Here is an 18,798-nt window from a genome sequence, read left to right on the forward strand (position 1 = left end):
AATGATATGATATATAATTCCTCCTGCTCTACACAGGAAGTATCAGATGTGGCTCCTTCTCAAAGATTTTAAGATAAAGGAGCTATAAAACTTTGGCATTACCCAACTTTGTACTTACAAATTTCCCTTAGGAAAAACAAAAAAATGAGACAAGTGCATATCCTATGGAATATGCCTCAGAAAAATCCCCTGAATGGCAAAGGGAAAACCCTACTGGTTTCTGTCAAAAGCCAAGAAGCAGGAAGATCTTCCCCAAGCTAGCATTCTCAGAAGTCTCTTAGTGTCTGGAGGTATACCCAAGAAGCCTGTTGCTGATGGATAAACATCCTCACTGTTACTAGAATGGGGAAGAAAGGGGTTATGCTGATTGTCACCCACCAGGTGTGATCCACCAAGTCTGAGCCCACTGCAGAAATTACAAAATACTGATGATGAGGATGATGGTGGTGAGTCAAAAGAGTCTTTTATTGTGTTTTCCCCTGATTTGGTCAGAAATAGACATCAATTTAGGAGTCCTAGACACAAAGCAGTGATCTCCTGGGGATCAAAGAAAGGACCTCTTAGAATGGCGGAACATCGGTGTCGGCAGTGTGGCCAGGAGGCGGAGACTAGCATTAATATGTAAACTTTTGCTTTGTCAGCAATGGCAACAGTAGTGCCACTAGCAGTCTTGGCATTATGGACCTGGACATTTATCAGGAAAGCATGCCATCTTCTCCCATGATTAAGTAAGTAGCCACTGAGATACAGTGATTGTGAGCCCGCTACTCTGATTCCATCTGGCAATCCATTTTGATCATTCAGGTTGTGCCCAACCACCGGCTTCATCATGTCTGTCCTACCAAGGTTCCTGGAGACGTGTGGTTTCATGTCACTGGAGTAAGAACTCAGGCGTGCTGTAGCCTCACCCTACCATCAACTGCTTTCTATATTTCAAGTCTATCCCTTATACTATAATCATTTTGGATAAAGCTTATCCATATATTCAGATATATATGTCATTTTACCTAGATGGATACAGAGAACCAAAAATCCATTTAAATTGTACCATGCCAACCAACAAAGACTATTGTTCAATAGAATATAGTGTGAGAGGCTTTTCCTTTTCTTGTAGAAACCTGGGATTATTGCCATTAATGAGTCTAATACCAAATGGCACTATGATGGAGATAACATCATCTGCTCCCCCACATTATGAGGCCCTTCTAAAATACCAAGGGAGAAAAGTACAATAAGTAAGGCATGAAATATGGTATATAAAGGGAGAGCAACATAAGGTCAGGACTTCATCTAGAATTTGGGATTGTTCTGGAAAATTAAATGAACCGAAAGCTATTTTTGACCATTATGACATTATTTGGAGATTTCTGAAATTTCAGAAAAATAAAAATGAGATATAGGGCTAAAGCTTCTCCCTGTTTGATTTTTTATTATTATTATCCATAGCGAAAGCACTTTTATTTCACTGTTTAATCAGTATCCTGCCTGCGGGAATATTCCTCAGTGATTGTAAGCTTCAGGGCATCCTTTCCTGTGCCGCACAGCCATAATTCGCAGGTAGAGATGAACATAAACATTATCTGGGGTCTGTTTTGTTTTTGAAAGGAGACAAAACAAACAAAACTACTTTGGGGTAAATTTATTTTTATCCTTCAGACATTTGTTTAGTTGTCCATCTTTCTCCCCAGTATGAGTCTAGGACCCCACAGAAAACAGAAAGAGCAAACCAGACCATCTTTACTACCCCTGTTAGCATCCTGCAGCTTCATAACAGCAGAAACTGTATCTAGTAGCTCATTTCACTTATGTTCCTTGGATAGAGATCTACCGAAAAATACAGACCCTTTGGGAAATTGGCCATTCTTCCACAAACAAATAGGTGTTCGTGAAAGAACAATTGTACTTTCTCTGGACGTTAGGAATACAATGGAATTTATTAGCCAGATTTTAGCAGTAACAGAATATAAGGAAGAATCCTCCTGCGTAAAAAGACACATTTTTAAGAGCACCTGCTGTTTAATTTCTAGACAGGACAAAAATACGGGACAATGATGAGTTTCCCAAGATGGCCACTTGCTTTCATCTGTTGGTACATATACTCTAATTTTAAAATCATTTACTAAATCTTCCCACTATTTGCAAGACTCCCTAATAAGTACTGGCTATAATGAAAATACCTCAGATATTCAACACACCTGTATTAATGAGATCCTTACTTTGGTTTTCAAAGTCGGACACGACTGAGCGACTGAACTGAACTCACTTCGGTTATGAGTCTCTAGTTCTACACAACCCTCAGCCTGCTAACAATTCCCAATAAAAAGAAAAAGAAAATTTTCAACTAATTGAGATATTTTGTCATACAACTTAAGATCTAAAGTTTGTGATTGTGTTTTTTCTCATTTCAGGTCAAAGAACCAGCTATATGTAGAAAAATATTTTCTCAGACTAAGATGCAAATTTATGTTGCTATCATGCTATAGAAAAATAATCAATCTTGAGATGGAAATACAAGGTCCTTTAAATGACAAATAAAATGCAGAAGGATAAATCCTCCAATCGGATCTAGTTACCTACTAAATATTTTCTTGACTATTCAAACCTGTGAGGGTTTGTAGAAGGGAGGTTGAGAAAAATTGAAAATTTTCTCCCGCACCTATCATCTCAACTAAAACCATGCAGTTTGTCTGGCCCTCTTTTTAGGGGCGAGAATATCTATTTCAGACCCAGTAGTCCGACGTAACAGCCATGTTAGTACTTCTCTAGTATTCGTTTATTCCACAAAAACCATAAATATATTTCAAGAGCTTTTATATCAATAAGACCCATCACTTCATCTTCCATTTACAGCTTGTTCTTCCTAAACATTACCAACCATATACTGTTGTTTTCTCCCAAAGTGAACTGGTAGAAGAAAAGGAGATTCTTAAAGGACAGGCAGAAACCATGGAGGGTAAGCCACTTTCCCATAATTCTGAGACACAATTTGCCTGTGATCTTCCTATGGAAAGTGTAGTAAGGTGGTTATGTCTGTGTTCAGAACATGCCTCTGGAACGCCAGTGGGAACAGCCAGCCGCCAGGCGAGCCTGCTGGTGATCAACTTTGACCTGGAGCCAGAGTGTCCTGACACTGAGCTGCGAGCCACTCTGCAGTGGATAGCTGCGTCTGAACTCGGTATCCCCACCATCTACTTTAAGAAATCTCAAGAAAACAGAATCGAAAAGGTACCTTGACCCCTGTTTGGATGTCATAAGGCTTTGTGTTTTTATCCCTGCCTGAAACTGAGTAAATGTCCAGCTGGCCCATTTGAATGTTTTTGTTCTTGACTTTTCACCTTAGAATTTTGATTAGAACTTTGAGGCCTTCCACCTGCATAAATGTAATCATGACAACTCTTTGACTGGCAGTTTGTTTCCGCTAGTTGGGGATGATGAGAAAGTAAACTGAGGAGACGGAATATTTTCAAAGAGTCTGTTATCTTCAGGTGTGTTTCCTTGCTCTTGAACTGACCTCTTCCTATATTCATTTAAATTAAAAGTAGAGAAGCAAAGATTTGATATATACTAGACCAAAGTGAGGTCACACTGATAATCAAAACAAACTGTCATGGTGTCAAAGAGAAGGCATTTTTCATTCCTTATGGAACAGATTTGCATTGGATGGATTTTCTCATTATTATTCTCCACCTACCAAATATATAAAGCTAAGGAATAGATCTTTGGCCAACATCAAAATTAACAGCAACTGTCACTCTAATTCCTATTCTCTGAGACCAATCACTTACTGTTATAGAATATCAGTTATTAAAGGTTAAAACAAGAATTCAACTACCGATGACTTCCCAGGTGGCTCAGTAGTAGAGAACCTGCCTACCTCAGTAGTAAATCTCAGTAGTAAAGAATGCAGGAGATGCGAAAGACACGGATTCCATCCTTGGGTCAGGAAGGTCGCCTGGAGAAGGGAATGGAAACCCAGTCCAGCATTCTTGCCTGGACAGAGAAGCCTAGCAGGCTATGGTCCAGGGGGTCCAGGGGGTCCAGGGGCGCACAGAGAACTGGATATGCCTGATCTATTAATCACACACACCAATGTTTTCAAGCTCAATTTCCATAATTTAAAAGTATACTTTTAAAATAATTAAAAATAATGTTGCACCATTGGTTTTCTATTCTGTGTTACAAATTTACTAACTTAAAACAGCAACACCCAGGTCTGGTGTTAGAAGTTTGGGTGAATTCCATTCTCTCTGCTGAAGAATTTACAAGGCAGAAATCAACTTGGCAGCCTGACTTGGCACTTATCTGGAAGCCGCAGAGAGAAATAAGCTTCCACACTTGTTCGGGTTGTTGTCCTGACTCAGTTCCTTGGGGTTGTAGGACTGAAGTCCATTTCCTTGCTGAAGCCCACTCTCAGCTTCTGGAAGCTGTACAGTTTCCTGTCATGTGGTCCCTTTGTGGCCCCATGCTGTTAGTTTCCATTATTTCTTCTGCACTAGCCAGAGAAAACTCTGCTTTTAACGGGTTCATTCCATCAAATTACACACATTAAGTTCACCAAATAGTCTGCCTTTTGACTAACTCAAAAGTAACCGAAGAATCCCTTTTTCCATTTAAGATAACATTTAAGATATGCCCTAATAAGGACATTAATTGTCTCATCCTATTCATGGTACTGAGGATTAGGGCAGAAAATTTGGGGAGCTAATTTAGGATACTGCCTATCATTACCACTGTGCATTTTTTTAATGTCTTATTATTATAAAGTATTTCCACATACTCATTATACTTGTTTCTCAACATCCCTGTGAGAAGAGCAGAATGGATATTATCATTCCTTTTATACTGATGAACAAGTAAGGACTCAGAGAGGCTGGTCCATGAGAGTCCTCAGATAGTGATGGCTGAGCCTAGTCCTAGAACCTCACTATTTCTACATATACTTCTCGATAGTTTATCTCTCTCAAGTTAAATTGCCTTGGAGTTACAATCTAGATTTTCTTAAAAGGTGTAATTGCATTTTAATTTTTATTGCCAAAATCTAGCATCTTGAAACATCCTGAGATGAGAGGTCCTTTACTCTCTGGCTCAGGCTTAGGTACACGGTAGTTAGACTAGCATCTCTCTCTCTCTCTCTCTTTCTCTCTGTCTCTGCCTCCCCAGACAATGGTCTTGGCTACTGGAAAAATTGAGAAGACTTCGTTTATTTTCCATACACTCGTCCACTTCAGCTTCTCTTTCTAGCCAGTGATTTGTGTTTCTGTTTATGCCTAGGACTGCCTACAGTTCTGTCTTCTCTAAATCTAGATACTACTCCATACTTGGCACACCTTTATTTTCAAGGTGATGAGTGGTTCACTGTAACGGTTCACTATAAATTCCCCTCCCACCTTACCATCTGGCCAGCCAGTGCAGAGGGTACAGTGACAGAGTGCTTCAGTTTTGCCCCCTCCCTCCTGCCACACATAATCCCAAGACCCCCTGCCGGGGGAGGAGAACAAACACTTTTAGCCAGAGTCCTTGGTTTCCTGGAAAAATGAAAGGCAGGTTGGGTTCTAGTTTTATCCCCAGCCTCTTCCTGAATAAAAGCATTGCATGGTGTATTTTAGATGATTTCTTAATGAAACAGATTTTTATGTTGTTCAGTTGCTCTGTGTCCAGCTCTTTGGGACCCCGTGGAGTGCAGCATGCTAGGCTCCTCCATCTTCTACTCTCTCCCAGAGTTTGCTCACATTCCTGTCCCACTGATTTTTATACAGTCCATTTTGAAGAAACAGTGTAACACTCTATGTGAATATAGGTCTAATAAATTTTTGTTTAGATGAAAGGACAAGGAATATGTCGCTAACACCTTAATTACGTAAATAATGCTTTAACATATTTATTTCTGCCCAGTGATTTCCAGTTATCAAAGGGGATACCTGTCTTTGCTCATAACAATTTTTCTGTAAGAATAAATGTTCCATTAGTATGTCAAGATACATTAAATGATGTTTCACTCCTATTTAGCATTACCTCAAGGGACTTATTTCTAAGTAATATAATTTTAGGGACTGAATCATCTTTTTTTTTTTCTGAGTCAGTTAAAATTCTCTACAGGTAATGGCTTCTCCATAAAAGGGCACTGCCTGTGCCCAGTTTGGTGACAGAACTGCTGAAATAAAGCCAACCCTTATGTAGAATTTTGATATCTTGTCTTTTATTTGGAGCCCTCATTCTGACTGTCTTTTAATTGGTCAGGGAGTTAAGTGGCCATTTTCAGGTGGTATGAAAGAGAGACTGTGGCTTCCCACCCAGGAGGCTGTGTCACTTGAAAGCAGCGGTGTCTCATTAGCTCCCCATCAGCTTGGAATAGGTAACAGAAGTGTCTCTTCTAAGTTCAGCAAGCAAAAGGCAAAGGAGAAAAGGAAAGATACACCCACGGAACGCAGAGTTCCAAAGAACAGCCAGGAGAGGTAAGAAAGCCGTCCTCAGTGGTCAGTGCAAAACAATAGAGGAAAACAATAGAATGGGAAAGACTAGCGATCTCTTCAAGAAAAGTAGAGACACCAGGGGAACACTTCATGCAAAGATGGGCACAGTAAACGACAGAAATGGTATGGACCTAACAGAAGCAGAAGATATTACGAAGAGGTGGCAAGAGTACACAGAAGAACTATACAAAAGGGATCTTAATGACCCAGATAACCACGAAGGTGTGATCACTCAACTAGAGCCAGACATCCTGAAGTGAAAAGTCAAGTGGACCTTAGAAAGCATCACTATGAACAAAGCTAGTGGAGGTGATGGAATTCCAGCTGAGTTATTTCAAATCCCATAAGACGATTCTGTTAAAATGCTGCACTCAATATGTCAGCAAATTTGGAAAACTCAGCAGTGGCCACAGGACTGAAAAAGGTCAGTTTTCATTCCAATCCCAAAGAAAGGCAATGCCAAAGAATGTTCAAACACCACACAATTGCACTCATCTCATACACTAGCAAAGTAAAGCTCAAAATTCTCTAAGCCAGGCTTCAATAGTATGTGAACCAGGAACTTCCAGATGTTCAAGCTGATTTTAGAAAAGGCAGAGAAACCAGAGATCAAATTGATCCAACATCTGTTGGATCATAGAAAAGCAAGAGAATTCCAGAAAAACATCTACTTCTGCTTCATTTACTACGCTAAAACCTTTGACTCTATGGATCACAACTGTGGAAAGTTCTGTGGAACTGTGGAAAGTTCTTAAAGAATTGGGAATACTTTTGGACTCAGAGGGAGAGGGAGAGGGTGGGATGATTTGGGAGAATGGCATTCTATCATGTATACTATCATGTAAGAATTGAATCGCCAGTCTATGTCTGACGCAGGATACAGCATGCTTGGGGCTGGTGCATGGGGATGACCCAGAGAGATGTTATGGGGAGGGAGGTGAGAGGGGGGTTCATGTTTGGGAATGCATGTAAGAATTAAAGATTTTAAAATTTAAAAAATAAAAAACTAAAAAAAATAAAAAAAAATAAAAAGAAGAATTGGGAATACCAGACCACCTTACCTGACTCCTGAGAAACCTTTATGCAGGTCAAGAAGCAACAGTTAGAACCAGGCGTGAAACAACAAACTGATTCCAAATTGGGCAAAGAGTATGTCAAGGCTGTATATTGTCACCTCCTTATTTAACTTTTAATGCCATCGTGAGTAATGGCAGGCTGGATGAAGCACAAGCCAGCATCAAAATTGCAGGGAGAAGTATCAGTAACCTCAGATGTGCAGATGACACCATCCTTATGGCAGAAAGCAAAGAAGAACTAAAGAGTCTTTTGATGAAGGTGAAAGTGAAGAGTGAAAACTCCAGCTAAAAATTCAACATTCAAAAAACTAAGATCATGGCATCTGGTCCCATAACTTCCTGGCAAATAGATGGGGAAACAATGGAAACAACAAGAGACTTTATTTTCTGGTGCTCCCAAATCACTGCAGATGGTGACTGCAGCCATGATATTAAAAGACACTTACTCCTTGGAGTAAAATCTTTGACAAACCAAGACAGAGTATTAAAAAGCAGAGCCAACAAAGGTCTGTCTAGTCAAAGCTATGGTTTTTCCAGTAGTCATGTATGGATGTTAGAGTTAGACCATAAAGAAAGCTGAGCACTGAAAAATTGATGCTTTTGAACTGTGGTGTTGGAGAAAACTCTTGAGAGTCCCTTGGACTGCCAGAAAATCAAACCAGTCAATCCTAAAGGAAATCAGTCCTGAATATTCGTTGGAAGAACTGATGTTGAAGCTGAAACTTCAATACTTTGGCCACCTGATATGCTAAGAGCCAACTCTTTGGAAAAGACCCTGATGCTGGGGAAGATTGAAGGCGAGAGGAGAAGGGGACGACAGAGGATGAGATGGTTGGATGGCATCACTGACTCAATGGACATGAGTTTGAGCAAGTTCTGAGAGATGTCCTGACTGAATACAGAAGCATCTTATCTGTCTCACCACTGCTTGTGAACTTGGCCTTGGAGTGGAAGGACACCTAAAATCAGCTTATAACTACCTGCAATCTTATTTCAATTCAAAAGATGAATTCCAAACATTCTGGGTGCCCAAAGTACTGTCACTCCTCTCCAGTAAATGACACCTTTATTCTCAGGCTTTCTCTTTTAGTGTTCCATCTAATTATTAAAATTCTAGGTGCACTTGAACATCATACATTCAGGACATTCATCAAAAGTTTATCGAATATGTACAACATGCCAACATTGTTCGAGGCTCTGGGGACACAGGGAACAAAAGAGGCAAGATGTTCTACCCTCTGGGAGTTCATATTCCAGGTTAGGAAGGGCCCAGGGCAGGGAGACAGTAAACCAAAGGAGGCTCAGCTTGTAAAGACCAAACTTGAAATGTAATGGGAGCTTATTCTGAATAAGGAAAGATGAGAAACACACTGAAACAGTGCTTTATGCCCTGCAAACCATGAGCCAAATGCAAAGAGTTACCTGGGACACTAACTTACAACTCACATCTTAGGCCCCTTCTTGGAGCTCCCTTTCTACGAGTGGGGCCTAGATATATGCTTTTTTAACATATTTGTTCAAGTATGGTGATTCTGATGAACACTAAAGTTTGAGACTCCCTTCCGTAAGAAATGGGCTTTCCAGGTCGCTCTAGTGGTGAAGAAGCTACCTGCCAGTGCAAGAAACGTTAAGAGATGTGGGTTTGATCCGTGGATGGGGAAGATTCCCTGGAGAAGAGCATAGAAACCCACTGCAGTACTCTTGCCTGGAGAATCCCATGGACAGAGGAGCCTGGAGGGCTCCGGTCCATGGAGTCGCAGAGTCAGACATGACTGAGAAACTAACACTTACATAAGAAATATCTTGAAGGAGTGGCAGGATTTAAGGTGGCTTTTAAGTACGCTAAATTCCAAAGGAAAGATTGCTGAGAATCATAGCACTTGAAAATCTAAAATACAGTTTATAAATTTAGTTCACAGTGACCTTGACATCAGTTGTAACTGATTTACTATGAGGCCAGTCATCAGCTCATTCCGGCTCCCCAATTATTGAATTTAAATAGAACTAAAAGAGCTGGAGAACAATAATACATTGCCTCCACAAAGCAGAACAATTAGTTAATTGATATCCCTTTTTTTAAAAAATGGCTATCATGATTTTTCCCCCTCCATGATTTAAGTCAATTAAATTTAATTGATGTCAAGGTCACTGTGAATTAAATTTATAAACTGTATTTTAGATTTTCTTCCTCATCATTAAGCTCATTTGGGGAATTACATCCTTCTCTTGAGGGCAGTGCATAGAACAGAATGTCCTAAGAGGAAATAGATGTATACGTACCTTCCTAAGAAAGTGGGTGTCAGAAGAAGACTCGCTTCTCCTTTAACGTCTTACTCTTTTCCACAAGCAAAGTAGAGGAAAGAGAATGAGAGGGAAAATACTGATGGCGTTTACTGTCAAGTTAACTTTCCCCAAAATACTACGCTTAAAGTCTCAGTTTTGAAAACACTACCTGACAAAGGAAAAATAAAGAATTAAATATTGTCTTAGTCCGCTTGAGCTGCTCTAATAAAATAACACAGGCAGTGGCTTGAACAGCAGACATTTATTTCTTAGAGTTCTAGAGGCTAGAAAGTGTGAGATCAAAGTGCCAGTAGGTGCATTTCCTGATGAGGGACAGCTTCCTTTCTGTGCTGTCACACGGCAGAGAGCCAGCTCTGGTATCTCTTCATCTTCTAAGATGGGCATGAATTCCATCCTGGGAGCCCCATCCCCTTGACCTGGGGGATGCTTTTATGGCCCAATGCTCGAGCCAATCAAATCAAACTCTTCTCTTGGGATGAACCAGGCTTTGGGGTTTTCTCAAGATCCCTGGGGAGTCCCAGGGTACAGCCAAGGCTGAGAATCTCGACTCTTACAGGCCATAGTTGCGGGAGCAATATAAAGACCAGCTCACTTGTGCTTAATGAAATGGACCGCCTTGGAACAAAAGAAGGTAGCTGCTTTCAGAAATCTACATTGAGTGTTTCCCAAACAATCTAAACAATTTGCAACAACTCCAATAGATTCTTTTTGATCCCTGGATCAGGAAAATCTCCTGGAGAAGGAAATGGCAACCGACTTCAGTATTCTTGCCTGGAAAATCCCGTGGACAAATGAGACTGAGGGGCTACAGTTCATGGGGTCACCAAGAGTCAGACACAACTTAGCAACTGAACAACAACAACCCGTAGATCCCACCATATGATTTTATAAATGAGTAATCTAATTGAGTAAATGCACCTGAGAATATAAAAGGTACCTACCATGTGATACTTTCCTTCAAACAGGTCTACAACATACCATCACAGGATGTAAATTCTTCTAGCTTCCTAAAACGAAACATTTGTTCAAGGAAATGGCAACTATGATACATAGGAAGGGAAACTAATTGTTATTAATTGTGAGATGATAGAAAATGAAAATTGTTTATTTTTGTCAGTGCGTTGGAAAGGAAAACTCAGATCCCTGATGTCCTAAAGCTGATTAACGAGTCTATAGCGTGGACAGACACAGTGAAAGATATAGGGACAGCTGCTAAATAGAACACAGTTTTTAAAGACTGTAGTAATGAACTGCAAGTGTCCTTTTCTGGTTTATTTACAATCTTAGCTTCATTTTTGTCTAGAATTTTTTTTAAATAAAGAAAGAAAAGAAAGTGTAAGACCTTCCTTACTCATCAACCCCACCGATGTTTCAAGGTCTTAATGTCTGAGATGAACCCATCACAGACTAAAAGCATGCTATATTTAGTGGGACCAGATCATTTTTAAAAATCACTTTATTGGGATGTGCTTAGCCGTTCAGTCGTGTCTAACTCTTTGCAACCCCATGGGCTGTAGCCCACCAGGTTCCTCTGTCCATGGGGATTCTCCAGGCAGGAATACTCGAGTGGGTTTCCATTTCCTTTTCTAGTTTATTGGGATATCAACCTGACTTTAGAAGTCATGAGACAGATTCTAGCTTGTGGCCATTTCACAAACTACTGATAGAGTATCCTAGTTGGTAGGACATTTTGACAATTTTGGGTCAGTTCACAACAGCCTGTGGTCATCATCACAGACCACAGTGGGAAACCCTGGTTCAGCAGGCCCAAAATAGATGGAAAGTAGCTAATATTGGAAAGTAGCTAACACCTTCCAGAAAGGTCTGAAGCAGACAGCCTTCTGGGAAGAGTGTAGCCAATATTGACCTCTGCTCTGTAATTTTCATTCTCTCTCAAAGCAATGACTGAGATGAAAGTTGAGGATAAGATGGTGGCCCAGAAAACTAGAGTATACAGAAAGAAAAAAAAAAAAAGTGCTGAGACTGTTTATATTTCTTTGTACTTTATACTACATCTTTATAAAACATACTAAAGAGAAAACACCCTCAAGGGATAAGTCTGATCTAAGACTGCTGAAGACCCAGGAGGAAAATCTTGACGAGAAGTCGATGAATTATTAATATGAGCCTCTCTCAGTGAGACCTCAGAAACTTGATGTTCAAACCTTCTGCACTGGGAGCACCTTTCTCCAGTAAGAACTGGAAAAGTCTGATTAACAAAATCATGAAAGACATCCTAGCCTTTCTCCCCTTTTTCCTGAGGCTGTGTGTTTTTGCCACCTAGTCCAATAGAAAAACATGCACGCCTGTTATCTTTCATACACACCAACATACAAGTAACAGCTCACAAAATTATTTTTATGCAGCTCCATGAATTTACTAATAACCACCTAGAGTGTTCCTCTTTCTGACAGTGTTTGTGTTCTGAGCAAAGTCTTAACCTAAAGGATTAAGTTCTCTAAAATTGCAGGAGTCTGACAGACAGAAAGCTCAACAGAATTGTGAGGGATACTGGACAACTAACAGTCTGAAATTCTGTCACTGAGCCTGATGGGACTGATTGGAGCTAACCTTCCAGGGCTGTTGTAATGACCAGTGAAGAGGGGTCCCGGCACCCCACCTCCACAGCATGCATGCCCACTCCCAGTCACAGGTGATGAGACACCTGCCCCATGACCATCTCTGACTTTGCTCTTTGCCCACTACCATGGCACCAGTTGAGGCTCTGCCTTTGCTTAGATTCTCAGCCTTGACTCATTTTTTGGAGCATCCTATCAGTAGGAAATTATTGAGTAAGCAGCCCCAAGATGTGCCTGGTAATTTTTTAGTGGTGTATGTGCAAATGTGTAAAACTCAAGAATGAATATTTAGACAAGGTTCAGCTTCAATGGTTCTGGATGTCACTCCATATTTCAAGTAGTCTTATTGATCATTTTGAATGCATTTGATATATTTGACTCACATTTGGGTGTTCTGCCTTCTGCAGATATTTACTGAGTCCCTAGTAGGTGTAGGCACAAGATATTGGGTTGGGCAAACAGTTCATTCATGTTTTTTCCATAAGATGTTACCAATATTAAGTGATTAAGGACTTCCCTGCTTAACTTTCAGTGGTTAAGAATCCGCCTGCCAATGCAGGGGACATGGGTTCAATCCCTGGTCTGGGAAGATCCCACAGATTGCAGAGCAACTAAATTGGTACACCGTAACTACTGAGCCTGTACTCCAGAGCCCATGATCCCCAACAAGAGAAGCTATTGCAATGACAAGCCCTCTCACTACAACAGAGTAGCCCCTGCTCGCTTCAACTAGAGAAAGCCCATGTGCAACAACAAAAACCTGGTAAAGCCAAAAAAAAAAAAATGTGAGAGGTAGTTCACATGGTGTCCTTTCCCAGGGAGATTACAGTCTATAATACTGTTGCCATCAGCTTCCCTCTGGTCTCCCTTTTTGCATCTTCCTAAAACTCTTTGAGATGATGTTTATGTTTCCATGTATTAAAAGTTAAGCATTTTATTTTCCAGCCTCTTTATTCTGATTAAGCCAACACAAGGCAAATGAGTACAAAAAAGCACTGATTTCTGTAACTGCAGAAGCTGGTGCTATCACAGCAACTGGAAGAAGAAACATAATTTAATAGTAGCTCTCTGGGAAACAATTTCTCAGTAATTGAAATGAATTAGCAAATTCAAACTGAAGGGGGCGGGGGAAGATCAGAAAAAAAATAGCATTCCAATTTCTGGCTCATCTTCAACGTCTGAGCAAATGTGAAATGAGCAGGGCAAAGAAATTCTAGAAGGAAACATTGAAGAAATAGTAACTAAGGCACATCTCTCATCTTTTTAAGGAATAGATTTTTCTTCCTCAATAAATGAGACTAGAGCCCCAGCCTTTCCTTTATCCCAATGTTCCAAATAAATATTAGTGTCTTGTTATCCTACCTTGGAGAAGGAAATGGCAACCCGCTCCAGTTTTCTTGCCTGGAAAATCCCATGGAGAGAGGCTACATGGCAGGCTACAGTCCGTAGAGTTGCAAAGAGTCGAACACGACTGCAGTGACTTAGCATATTCTCCTACCACCAAAAGGCATGGGGTACTGCAGCAAAAAGAGCTTTGGGCTGCAGTGTCAGAAGACCATGCATCCTGGGACTTCCCTGGTGGTTCAGTGGTCAAGGCTACACTTTCCAATGTGGGTTCCGTCTCTGGTCAAGACCCCACGTATCTTGTGATCAAAAAGACAAAATGTAGACAACAGAAGCAATATTATGACAAATTTGTTAAAGACTTTTAAAATGATCCACATTAAAAAATGAAGACCATCTTACTGCCAACTTTTCATCTCACAAACCCACAATATTTCATCTTTAAATGCCTGCTTTGCAGGGTTGTTGATGGAATTAAATGAGATTACATGCTTGAAAGGTACTTCCTACAGATTTTGGTTAATAGTTGTTACTTTTCTTTATACGTATCTGACTAAGGAGTTTGAGAGGACTTCATGCTGAGCTTTAGGCTACAGTTTCATGCAGGGGACCATCTGTAATGATTTTCCCATCTTCCAGTGCTCCAACTCAACCTGCAGTCAGACACTTTCTAAGTTCTGGCCAATTGAAAATGATACCATTAGCCAGGTGATGAGTCTAGGATGTTTCCTCAATCTTTCCTTTTCCTGTTCCAATGGAAAGACAATGTCTCTTGAGGAGGGAACTTTGCAAAGTGGAATGAGGAACCAGTAAGTAAAACTACCCAAAAGTTTGTTGTTCAGTCACTAAAGTCATGCCCTACTCTTTGCAAGCCCATGGACTGCAGCACGCTAGGCTTTCCTTCATTCACTGTCTCCTGGAGTTTGCTCAGATTCATATTCACTAAGTCAATGATGATATCTAACCATCTCATCCTCTGTCGCCCTCTTCTCCTCCTGTCCTCAGGCTTTCCCAGCATCAGGGTCTTTTCCGATGAGTTGGCTTTTCACATCAGGTGGCCGAAGTATTGTCCTGGAGCTTCAACATCAGTCTTTCCAATGAATATTCAGAGTTCATTTCCTTTAGGATTCACTGGTTTGATCTCCTTGTGGTTCAAGGGACTCTCAAGAGTCTTCTCCAGCACCCAAAATTTTAATACAATTTATTTGGCCTAAATGATACATCCTATGAAAGATTGTGTATGACACTGATAGAAGGGACTGGGAACCATGCTATACAGAACCATTAGACAGAGTCTAACCCAGAGAAAGGTGGATCTGAGGGAACTCTTCAAATACCTAAAAGATAAGATGTTGAAAGAAGAATTCCATGTAGACTCTCAAAATTGGTGGATGGCAACTGCTGTGAGGAAAATCTCAGTTGAGTTGAAAGAACCCTCTAATAATCTGGACTTTCTACAAAGAAAGTAGACTGCCCTGAAATATAGTTCCCTGCCACTAGAGGTATTCAAAAATAGCCTGGAGAGCCATTGGCGCTGGTAGAATGGTTGAATGAGATGACTTTGAGGATCCTCTGTGATATGTGAGTCCTGACTCTCTGCTTTTCTCCAGTTTCTAGATGTTGTGCGGCTGGTCCATCAGAAGTCCTGGAAGGTGGGGGATATCTTCCATGCAGTGGTTCAGTACTGCAAGATACACGAGGAGCGGAGGGATGGGACCCCAAGTCTCTTTGACTGGCTCTTGGAACTGGGATAAGGCAGCAGTCTCCTGCAGAGTATCCCTTTCCTTCTTTCCAGCTTAGATTACAGTGGTTTGCTCTAAATGCTCTAAACTTTCTCAAAACATCACATCACATTAACAGAGCCAGGAAAAAATCTGCTCCTCAAGTCTGCTGCACATGGAATAAATCTGAGGGAAAGCAAAATATAGGTCTGTACAAATCAACACAACCTGTAGGTGAGTTTAAAAGAGCTTGTGTTAGAATGGCTGGAGAAACAGAAATTGTAATGGGCCCAAATGGAAAACTTAGGGCTAGGCCTAAACTCCAGGAAGTTGCACTTGCATATTTTTAATAACATAAAATGTCATGTAATATCTCCAATTATGTGAATCAAGTGGAAACAACATCACTGGTCAAAATCATTTTATAAACTCTGCTGTAATCTTTATTTTACTTTTTTGAGCAGATTAAAGGGTCTATCAGCCCAGGTAAATATTTAAGATACAGGTGAGAAATTTCCAAAATTTTAGTATAAAAGCTTTTCAGTTTTAGACCATTATCAGTGGATATTAACAGAGATGCAAGGATATATCAGTGTTGCCTATAGAGGTCAGTTCATTTGTTCACTCTAGCCCACTGATAAATATTTTTTATCTCCCCAGCAATGTCTTGAGTTCCCAGCTAATCTAAAGACTCTTGGTGTTCAGCTGAGAGAGAGAAAAGTGGAAGATTGTCTTATTTCCATCTGTTTATTACATGAGTGACATGGTTACAGAACTCTTTCTCTATGGGAAAGCTTTCCTACTAAAGAGAGTCTTTGGAGAGAAAATCTGCTTGTATATTAAATTATATAAAATATAAACTTTGATTTTTATTGTAAATTATGAAGAGACTATCATAAATAATATATCAAGTTAGCCTTAGAGGTTCATAAAATATGAAGAGATTATTAAGTTGTATATCGACACTTGAGCCCTATGATTTCATTATAAACACGTTGGTACCTGTATAGCTAGTCAGATGACATTTATAATGATGGATGCAGGGCTTGACATTTCCAGATAGGATCATATACTTCCTAATTTAAGGATACTGGGATTTAATTTCTGAAAAAGAAAATATTGTCACATTGAAGTATTTTAAAAACAGAGATTTACTTTTTTGAAAGATAAAGGTATTTAACTTCTCCCTAATAGGTCTTTTTCCCCTTCAGCTAAATGAGCTAGACTGGCTTTTATTTTCTTGAATCAAAGAAGTGTTTATTAAAGATTTCCTGAAATACTATGCTTTCACACTATTTTTAAGATTGTCAAGTAATTTTAAATGTGAACAAAGTCCCACGCCATCGATGCCAGCTTTCTGTGTCATCCACGTTGACAAGAAATTGACATTTCTTGAAATGTCAAAAAAAAACTTTATTGGAAGTCATCCTCCCTACCACCCACCCCCAGAATCCTTTCCAGGACTCATTAGGCATTTACTATAGAAAAATAGTCCAAATTTGGGTTATATATTTAATTGACATGTTATACAAATACCAAACTTGAACATTTATCCATCCTCTCAAAGTGAAAGTTCTTTGTGATACTAGATGGAAAAGGATATGTTTATTTTTTAAACAACCCCAGGAGATTGTAATATTGTGTGTAGACTTTTGTTGTGCTCGAATGTTTACTTATCCTACAAAGCACAAATACTGAATTATAACCATGTGATGAAATATGTGTTGTATCTAAAGTTGCAAACTAATCAATAAATTTTTGTTGCCAACTGGTTGATCATTTTTTTCTCCCAGAGCTTAAGTGCCTCATAGGAAAAGTAGTCACAGTGTGATTGGATGAAGGTAGATTTATCTCTTATACAACTTCACTGTCCCACTTTCAATTTTTGAATAAGCAGATATTCTTTGACTGAGTTGTTGGGATCAGAAGTATTTACATAAACCTGCACTTCTCAGGCTTAGCACCGCTGTCAGGTAAGGCTGGATGATTCTTTGTTGGGGGGGGCGGAGACACTGTCCTTCATGTTGTTGGATGTTTAGTAGTGCCCTTTCTCCCAACTTCTACCTACAGATGTCGGTGACTATCTACCGCCAGTTATGACAACCAAAAAAGTAGATCCTGGGGGGCAAAATCACCATTGGTTGAGGATCTTTGGTGTAAATAATGCCTTGAAAAGGCAGAGCCTGAGGCTCTAGAAGGCATTAGGGTAAAGGAGGGCCCTGTATAGCCCCTAGTCTGGAGAACCCCAGTAGGAACCTGAGAAACAGGCTTTGGGAAGATCCCCTGGAGAAGGGAAAGTCTACCCATTCCAGTGTTCTGGCCTGGAGGATTCCATGGGGTTGCAAACAGTTGGACAAGACTGAGTGACTTTCACTTTCACTTTCGCCACACCCTCCCAGGACTGACTGGGCTGTGGCCTTTACAGAAAGTCTCGGCGATAAGAGAGAGAGGCACAAGGCAACCAGGCATCTCCAGACCTGGGACTAAACCAACCTAGAAGCAAGTAAGCTAGAGGTAAATGTTCAGTCTTAGAGACAAATGGACTGGTGCTCTTTGAACTCATTAGGATTTATTGTGATGCAGATATATAGCAAAGGAAAAAAAAGATTATTTAGGTAATTAAAAATAAGGATAACATATCTACTATTCTCAACAGTTTTGTTAGTTGACACTTTTATGATGATTTTCCAAAAGTGGAAAGCTAAAATATAGAGAACCTAAATGATCTGTACAATGCTTAAAAACAATGAAGGGCAAAAGTGGGGTCTGATAAAACTGAAAGAGGTGAGCTAATTTTTTCCAGCTCCCACAACTATGAAGAATTTGAGCACAAGCAGTCTGACTGCAAATCTTAGCCACTGTACCATACTTCTGGCTGTGAGCATGTGCTATTTTTATAACTTGAGTAAATGAAATAAGATCTAAAATTTTTTAAAACAAAACCTGTTTTCCTAATACCTGTATGAAAACTGGAAAGATTGTATAGAAATAGCTAGACAGTTGTATCAAGATTTTAATTACAGTCTGATGTTTTCCAACTGCAAAGCCATATTTAGTAAAAATTTATAATGTATCTCTTACAATCAAAATTATTTCATTGAGGTTAATTTAAGTATGAGACAGCATGTGTGTGTGTGCTGACTATTCAGATATTTAGACTAATGAAACAAAACATTTTCTTTTTCTATAAGTTAATTATGTTTGAAAAAAACACTCACCATGAACACCAGCCCACATAAATAAAAACATATTCAACGTCAAAAATTATTAGATTTATAGAAAGAAAGTATTGAGATACCTGAGC

General features: G+C 39.8%; 1 protein-coding gene across 3 annotated transcripts in view; it reads left to right on the forward strand.

Annotated features, from left to right (window-relative positions):
- SPHKAP (SPHK1 interactor, AKAP domain containing) overlaps nucleotides 1–17,262 on the forward strand; it is a 193,198-nt gene extending 175,936 nt beyond the window's left edge. For 2 of the 3 annotated variants that reach the window (XM_013973104.2, XM_013973111.2), the window contains exons 9-12: nucleotides 642–728; nucleotides 2,901–2,953; nucleotides 3,041–3,225; nucleotides 15,384–17,262. In XM_013973104.2, coding sequence (XP_013828558.2) covers nucleotides 642–728; nucleotides 2,901–2,953; nucleotides 3,041–3,225; nucleotides 15,384–15,527 — 469 coding nt within the window. In that variant the 3' untranslated portion in view covers nucleotides 15,528–17,262. The remainder of the gene's footprint in view (nucleotides 1–641; nucleotides 729–2,900; nucleotides 2,954–3,040; nucleotides 3,226–15,383) is intronic. The other variant, XM_018058678.1, reaches the window with a different exon arrangement.

The sequence above is a fragment of the Capra hircus genome, chromosome 2 (genome assembly GCF_001704415.2).
Source record: "Capra hircus breed San Clemente chromosome 2, ASM170441v1, whole genome shotgun sequence".
Lineage (NCBI taxonomy): Eukaryota > Metazoa > Chordata > Mammalia > Artiodactyla > Bovidae > Capra > Capra hircus.